The sequence below is a fragment of the Anomaloglossus baeobatrachus genome, chromosome 7 (genome assembly GCF_048569485.1).
Source record: "Anomaloglossus baeobatrachus isolate aAnoBae1 chromosome 7, aAnoBae1.hap1, whole genome shotgun sequence".
NCBI lineage: Eukaryota > Metazoa > Chordata > Amphibia > Anura > Aromobatidae > Anomaloglossus > Anomaloglossus baeobatrachus.
The window spans coordinates 91,048,924-91,057,427 of record NC_134359.1 but is presented as its reverse complement, the minus strand read 5'-3'; the positions used below and the strand labels follow the sequence as shown (position 1 = coordinate 91,057,427).

Below are 8,504 nucleotides of genomic sequence, written 5' to 3'. Positions count from 1 at the left end.
TCCGTGCGGTCCGTGTGACACCCGTGATGCCGGAGAAAAACAGACATGTCTACGTGTGGAGCACACGGGCACACAGATGTTCCACATGGACACACATTCCATGGCAAAACACGCGCGTTTGATTTTAATGGGTCTACGTGTGCCTGTGTCTCCGGCACGTGAGGAAACGGACCAAACACGTGCCGGAGACACGGACATGTGAAGGGCTCCTGAAAAAAAAGCCAAAGACAAGCATTTCAGGTACTTAACGTCAGCCTTCTGCACTTAGACTACCATATAGTAGCAAACCTACAAAAATTGTTACTGCAAATGTAGACATATGCATCTTTTATCACACACATTTTCTAACAAAACTGCTCAATCATGCAGAAAAATGTCAGGAGTAAGTATATTAAGGGCTTTATCTTTAATTGCTTTGTTCAGAAGGTAGGTTGAATTTTTTTAATTCAAATTTTGTGTCAAATTCCAAATACAGTTATGTTAAATGCAAAAAAAATAATAACATTTTTCTTTCCTTTAATTCACATTACTGGGTAGAAACTTATTCCATAACATAGAATAAAACTACAGCAATTCTGGTAACTCTATATAAGCATAAACTATTCTTTCTTGGATTTCGACTTCGGTCTAGACTTCTTGCCGCAGCATCGTCTGCAAGTGAATGCACAGCATTTATAGGTGATGAAGAGTATGGTGGCCAGCACGGCAAGAAGGAAGCCAAAGACATCCAGAGAGTGGTACTGTATCCAGTTCAGGTCATGAGCAGCTGGTCGCAGGTGGGGTGCACCTTTGTGTCTCATGACAAACTCTACCCAGTAAACTGCAAGGTCCAGAGGATGGATTGGTCTGTCAAGGTGCAGATCAGACAATCTCTGCATGTTCTCTTTGTAGCTAAGGATGAGAAAAATATAGAAGAGGTTACAATTATTTGCAATGTGCAGAGTTTTTTGAGATGGTTAAAAACAAGGAGTTTTTCTACTATATACTGCTTTCTACTATGTACACTGCCATACGTTATGTGCACACAACATCCTTTTTAGGCCCCCTTCACATGTCAGTGATTCTGGTACGTATGTGCTTTTTTTGTACGTACCAGAATCACTGACATACGCAGACACATTATAATCAATGGGTCTGCGCACACATCAGTGATTTTTCACTGAACGTGTCTCCGTGCACTGTACACGCGTGTCCGTGATTCTACACGGAGACAAGTCCGTTTTTTTCTCTAATCACTGATGACCCACGGACCACACTATGGTGTGATCCGTATGTGATCTGTGAAACACGTACCAGAAAAACACTGACATATTAAATAATAAACATTTTCAACTCACCTTTCCAGCGATTCGCTCTGCAGCCTCCGCTCTCTGCAGCTCTTGCCTGGCTCATGAATATTCATGAAAGCAGAAATAGCCGACCCGGAAGTAGCTGCAGAGAGTGGTGGGCGGACGCTGAAGAGCCGAGGAGTTCAGCACCATGGACAGCAGTAGTGAAGGCAGGCGAGTAATGTCCATTTTCAATCACGGATCATGGATTGCACATCCATGTGCGTGTTTTACACGTCGGTGAAGAACGTCTGTGTTTTTCACTGACGTGTGAAGGGGGCCTTAGACGGATTCCACCTGAAGGCCGCCTGAAAAAGCACTAAAAATTGCCAAAAGGAATTAACATATCCACGACAATTTCAAAATACCTTGCAGTGCATATGTTCCTTCTTTTATCAACTCTATTAACCACTTTAGGCTTTGCAAAAGAAGTGGCTGGCTCATTCTTCCACCGGTGTTTTCCTGAAGTGTCTTTGTCATGAGCACATACCCTTCTTTCGGTTATGTGCAGACAGATTTTTTTATAGATCTGATCATCTCCAAAATACTACTCAAAATCTGCTAGAAAAATGCAGAGAAGACCATTTTATTATTTACATGATTTTTTTCTAGCTTTTGTTTTCTTGAAGAGGTCTTGAAAAATGCTTGGAAGAAAAAAGAGCATTTTACATCTTTGCAAAGGATCCTGAAGGAAGTGTCTTCAAACTAAGCTCTATACAACCAAAAGGCCTCAAAGAACACATCACTGCTTCAAGAAATGGTTCAGATAAAAACCCCACTAAAACTCCCCACAGAAGGCGAGTTTTCTATAGCAGGTTTTGTTTTAAAAACGCATGGTTTTTTTTATTGTCTCAAAAAACTCTGTTTGCACATAGGCTTTGAGAGTTTTTGGAGGAGTTTTTCATTTCCTGAAGCAGTTTTGCAGAATTTTTGAAGCCTTTCATAAGAGATATTTTTTCCTGATGTGTTCTTTTTATTCTGAAGCCTTTTGATTGGATATTGCCAGCATTTCCTGGTGTGAGTTCTGCTTAAAAATTTGGCGGGTTCGGCTGAATTTAAAGACATTGAGTGCACATATATTTAAGGGTGCTTTACACGCTGCGACATCGCTAATGATATATCATCGGGGTCACGGAGTTTGTGACGCACATCCGGCGCCGTTAGCGACGTCGCAGCGTGTAACACGTATCATCGACCTTAAACGATCGCAAAAGAGGCAAAAATCGTTGGTCTGTGATACGTCGTTCATTTACCAAAAATCGTTGTCTGGTCAGTAGCAAGGTTGTTTGTCGTTCCTGCAGCAGCACAAATCGCTATGTGTGACACCGCAGGAACGAGGAACAACCTCGTACCTGCGGCCGCCCGCAATGAGGAAGAAAGGAGGTGGGCGGGATGTTCCGGCCGCTCATCTTAGCCCCTCCTCTGCTATTGGGCGGCCGCTTAGTGACACCGCAATGACGCCGAACGCACCTCCCCCTTGAAGGAGGGATTGTTCGTCTGTCACAGCGACGTCGCTGAAAAGGTATGTGCGTGTGACGCTGCCGTAGCGATAATGTTCGCAACGGCAGCGATCACCAAATGTCACATGAACGACGGGGGCGGGTGCTGTCGCTAGCGATGTCGCAGCGTGTAAAGCACCCTTTATTCTGTATTGAATCTAGTGTTGGCATCTCATTATTTTAAAATTTAACTAAAAAGTGATGATCACTGGGTGATCAGTTTAAATAATCTATTTGTATTTAATATGGAAGTATAGAAATTAAAACCCCAAATAAATAGAGCAAAAATTTCAATTTAAAATTATTATTATATAAGGACCTTTTTATCTATTTACTTCACATCATAGATTTTCCAATATACCGTATATTTAATGTGGTATAAAATTACATTATTTATTGCACATTGAACTTTACCATATAAATATTTTGATGAAATAGGCTGTGTATTTGAATTTCCTTACCAATCTATGATCATAATCCTATTTATTATTACGGAAATATTATATTGTGCTCACAGTTGTTGTTATGCTTCATTGTCCTCTTATTTAAAGCTGTAATATTCTCAATTTTTATTATTGTTTCATTTTAATATATCCTAATTAAGATTAATAATTTTATATTGAATTTTTTGCTGTATTTATTTGGGGGTTTAATTTATATACTTCCATATTTCTTTGATATAATATTTTTGGAGCTTCTTTCTCTATCCTGTGTGACCTAATATTTGCTAATCAATTTATTTGTATTTGCATACATTTTTTTTTTTAATTCAGCTTCTGACCCTGAGTATGTCCAGTTTTAAAATCATTTATGTGAATTGGGCTGTTGACTTAAAATGGGCCATTGACATTGGGCAGTTAACTTGATACAGACAAATTTTCTATCTGATTTGGGCCCGTATAAGCAACATCTGCCAATTAGACTGCATGTTGACCCTGTGGTTAAAGCACCAGTTCAGAGATGTTTTTTTCAATGCTGTAGTGGCGCTTTAAATGTAAGTTCCCTACACCCGGTCTTATACTCACCATCTGTAATCTTCACCTTTTACAGATGCCACGTTAGCCCTAAGGCGCCATTTTGTGACAGTAACTTCTGACTGGCCAGAAGTCAGAAGTGATGTCGAAAGCGCTCAATACAGGAATATACACTGAGGAACCGATCGCCGCCCCTGTCAGGCTCTGGGGATTTGTGACCAGCCGGCTAGTCCAGTGTTTCATGGAGCATGCCGGTGGTCACAACTCAATACAATTCTATGAGAGCCAGAATGAAGCCAGAACACGGCTCTCATAGAATTGTATTGAGTTGTGACCACCGGCATGCTCCATGAAACACTGGACTAGCCGGCTGGTCACAAATCCCCAGAGCCTGACAGGGGCGGCGATCGGTTCCTCAGTGTATATTCCTCCTCCTGCATCTTGTATTGCATGCCCCCTTTTCTTTATTTAAATATTGCGCCACGTTGCCATTGCAGCTATTAGCATGCAATACAAGACACAGGAGGAGCAATATACACTGAGGACCTCACCCACAAAGGCCCGCTCCCGATGCACACGTCAATCAAAGTGCAGTGCATTTCTGCAACTTTGATTAAATATATTTCTGCAATCAAGTGTCCGATCTTTCTACATTAGGTATGCCGGCAAATCAGCATCTTAGTGCCTGTATGGCACTGCCTTTACCTCATATAGCAAAATCCTGGTGGTTGGTTCCCTTTAAAGTAGATGTGCACTTTAGTATAAATATAGCAATAAGAGTCTCTTTTCCAATTGAATTATTATTTAGTAACTGACTGCTGCACCAAAATTACAGATGACCATATTTTTTCAAGAAAGTCTTGAATATCTTCAGATATTAATATCATGCTTACCTTGGATTGTTTATTACAGCGTCAAGGGCATTAAAAAGGTCTTCTGGTGTCATGTCCAAGACATTGAGTGTCACTCCAGCTCCTCGGGACTCAATCCTCTTAGCATTATCCATTTGGTCACCAAAAAGAGGTAACATGACCACAGGGACAGCATTACATATACTCTCATAGATTCCATGTGAACCCGCATGGGTAATAAAGGCACGGGCTTTTGGATGTGCTGGGGAAAGATAAACAAATTGTCTGAAATAGTCTCATGATACACATTATAGCAGTTTGGGGTTGTTTTTTATTGTAACAGAATCTCTTTAACGTGTACCTGTAGTCTCAGGTGACTTTTCAGAATCATTCAGTTTACGAGTAATACTTCTGGGCATTTTATGACTTACCATATTTTTTGGATTATAAGATGCACTTTTCCTCCCAAAAATTTGGAAAGTGAGGGGTGCTTCTTATAATCTGAATGTAGCTTAACGGGGTGGTGGAGAGGAGTCGCAGGAGGTCGGAGGAATGCTGCGGCAGCTGTGCAGGGGCTGCGGTGGCTGGGCTGGTACTGTGTTGGCTGGGCTTGTGCTGTGGCAGCTGTGTGGGGTCTTCTGTGGCAGTGCGGGATCTGCGGCATCTGGTGGATGTGCGGGGTCTCAGGCGGATGTGCGAGGTCTGTGGTGGGTGTTGCTGGGGCGGCTGGGCTGGTGCAGACTTCAAATAACGGCGCCTGGAGTCAGCGGGTGCACAAATGGAGCTCTCTGCTCTAGATCTCATCTGCTCATGTGCTGCATCCGGCCCATTGATCTCCCAGCAACAGACTTAAGGGAAATGGCGCTTGCACAGATGAGATCTTGGCTTGCCATTGAGCCAAGATCTCAATCTGCGCACGCACCGACTCCGGGCACCATTTCTTTGAAGCCCTCACCGCCCCCAGCCGCCGAAGCCCGAGCCCCAACACAGCTGCCTCAGCATCAGCACAGCTGCCCCAGCACAGCCGACAGTTTCTGGGACAGCATGTGGGACACCCACCTCCCCTGCCTCCTGTGACCCTGCTCCACCACCACTACTGCCCCCTCCAGTAAGACACCACTGGATTATAAGATGGACCACATTTTTTTTCACCCTTCTTGCTCTGAATTTGTGGTGCGTGTTATAATCCAGTTTGTCTTATAAACTGAAAAAATACAGTATTTCTCTAATTTTAGCAGTTTTCCTCTTTGAAGGCTCTATATTTAGTTTACAGTTGTCTCTAAGCTAGTGGAAGGGGAGTTGCTTCTATGTTGTCTTCTATACACAGTACACAAAGACATGAGAAATTCCTGCTCTACTGCTTTTCTGCTGCACATATTCAGAAGTAGCAGCACCATGAAAAATATTATACAGTAGTATTGAGTAATCTAACTGTGAATCCAGCCTTGGGATGAGATAAAATACTTACTAGAAAGCAGGTACACCTTGCGTGCGTGTGTGTGTGCGTGTGTGTGTGTGTGCGTGTGTGTGTGGTGTATGTGCGTGTGTGTGTGGTGTATGTGCGTGCGTGCGTGCGTGTGTGTGTGGGTATGTGTGTGCGTGTGTGTGTGTTTCTCTTCCATCCACTCTCTCACTTTGCTTATCCTTTCTCCTCACCTCTCAATAGACAGCTGTAATCTGATCAGTAAGCTGGCTGTTTTATGCCTTATCTACAGCAAGCTTGTGATCCTGGCGGCCAATCAGTGGCTGCCATAATCTCCCCACCTTCACGCATATCACATTCATCTGGATGGAGTGAGAGCAGCAGCGCTAATTTCCTCCAGACAGAAATGATTTGTCCAAAGCCGCTGATTGGCTGCCAAAATTGTGTGATGCCACACAGTTACGCGATCCCAGGAGAGACAGTGTCTACCACGCTGGAACGGCGCCGGCACCAGAGGTGAGTATAGGTTTTATTATTTTAGATGAAGGTGACTCGCCCACCCCAGGGCTATGGGACACCCGGTGCCGGGCCGGACTAGTCCGGTGGTAGTCAGTGGTGGCTGGGCCCGGCTCCGTGGCCCAGGTGGGTGTCAGTAGAATATGTGGCTTGCCTCTGTCTGCTCTCCTTGGCTCCTCCCACCTCCCCTGTTGCTAAGCAGTAACCTATGGGAGCAGGGATGGGTCTTACGGCCCCTCCCAGCATGCAGCATGGGAGGGTTGCCTGCCACTTTCCCTGGTCCTGTGTGTCCCTAGCAATGGGTGTAGTGTGGATTTACCAGGGGACCGGAGTTCACTCTCTTCCTCTCCCAGAATGGGCATCACACCGCAGGTGGGGTGCAATGACCTGTGGCGACGGAAGCCTCAGGGGCGCCACAAAGGCAACATATGGATTTAGAAGGGGTTGTCTACCATGTGAACAACCCCTTTAAACTTATCATATAGAATATAAAAAGTATGGAATGAAGAGCACAAGCATAAGTGAAGGGACGTGGAAAAAATGGTTTAAACTTGGGAGCTCTTGAGACAAATGACTGGGGAGGGTGAAGGATAACCGGAAAGCTTGAGTATACAGACAAGAAATCTATAACTCTGAACTTTGGACAAAGTGATGGGGGAAAAGAAGTAGAGTGAAAAATAAGTGATTGAAAGAAAGGGAGAAAAGTGAGAGGACAAAATAATAAGGGTGTAGGTGAGGGAGGGAGGAGGTAAGCAAAAAAGGGTATGAAGTAGTAAATGACAAGGGGGAACAAAGATATAGAAAAAAGGAGAAATTTATGAAATAAGGAACCTTTCTGCTTGTGGAGAGTGCCAAGGCGGTGTAAGGAGGCTAATAGGCCAAGTACTGCTCCTCTGGGAAATTAAATATGCAAATTCCAAAAGGGGATGAAGAGGACTAGATCTCTAGTGCTATGCATTGGAGGTAGCAATCCTAAAAAACAATATTGATCCTTTAACAATCACAAACTAAACCTAACACATATTTTTGAACATAGAATAGCAATGAATTTTACTCATACCTTATGGATTCTGTTTCTTATGTCATTAAAATAATAGTGCTGTATACCTATATTTCTGCACCCTGCTATGGCTATGTAAGGATTGCGTCTCACTGGTATCATACACACTTACCAAGCAGGTCGTTCTGTGGCAGCCACTTCACAAGGTGGGTGTTATTTCCTAGATTTGTGGGAACCTTTCCGGTGTATCGCCATATAACCTAGAATTAGGAATGCAAGCATTGTAGTTTGCTATGTAGACACTGGATTTTAATCACTATGATCAAAGACATCCCCTGCCACAAATAGGACCACATAAGACATAGGGTTTGTGCGCACGTTGCGTAATTGCATGCAGTTACGCTGCGTTTAGCACTGCAGCGTAAATGCATGCGTCCTGCTTCCCCAGCACAATCTATGAAGATTGTGCATAATACATCCGCAGAATGCTTTTTTGAACGCAGCGATTTGGGTGCTAATATTTTGACCCAAATCCTTGGGTTCAAAAAAGCAGCATGTCAATTATTCCATTTGCTTTGGATGCAGGTCCCGCTCCGTCTATGGTGGGGGAAGCATCCATAGAGCATGAAATCGGGATTTATTCTGCTGAAACACTGCATCCATTACGCAATGTTTCTGCAGCGATTTGAAGCGCACATGTGCTGACAAATCGCTGCAGAAAATTCCGCATTTACATGCGAACAAGGCCATACAGTCACTTAAAATGCACATGACCCTGACTAGTTAGGTGCACTGTGTGCTGCTGTATGGAAGGTCCATGAATTACCATGTTCTCCCCTGGAAGATGTCTTTTCTAGTGTAGTTTGTAATCAACCATGGAATACCATGTTTTTTCATGTCTTAGGTGTTGACT

General features: G+C 43.5%; 1 protein-coding gene across 6 annotated transcripts in view; it reads right to left on the bottom strand.

Moving 5' to 3' along the window:
• Positions 1 to 391: 391 nt before the first annotated feature.
• Positions 392 to 8,504, bottom strand: part of LOC142245118 (UDP-glucuronosyltransferase 1A1-like) — a 195,460-nt gene continuing 187,347 nt past the window's right edge. For all 6 annotated transcript variants that reach the window (XM_075317468.1, XM_075317465.1, XM_075317467.1 and 3 more), the window contains exons 3-5: positions 7,764 to 7,851; positions 4,695 to 4,914; positions 392 to 891 (exon numbers count right to left, since the gene is read on the bottom strand). In XM_075317468.1, coding sequence (XP_075173583.1) covers positions 600 to 891; positions 4,695 to 4,914; positions 7,764 to 7,851 — 600 coding nt within the window. In that variant the 3' untranslated portion in view covers positions 392 to 599. The remainder of the gene's footprint in view (positions 892 to 4,694; positions 4,915 to 7,763; positions 7,852 to 8,504) is intronic.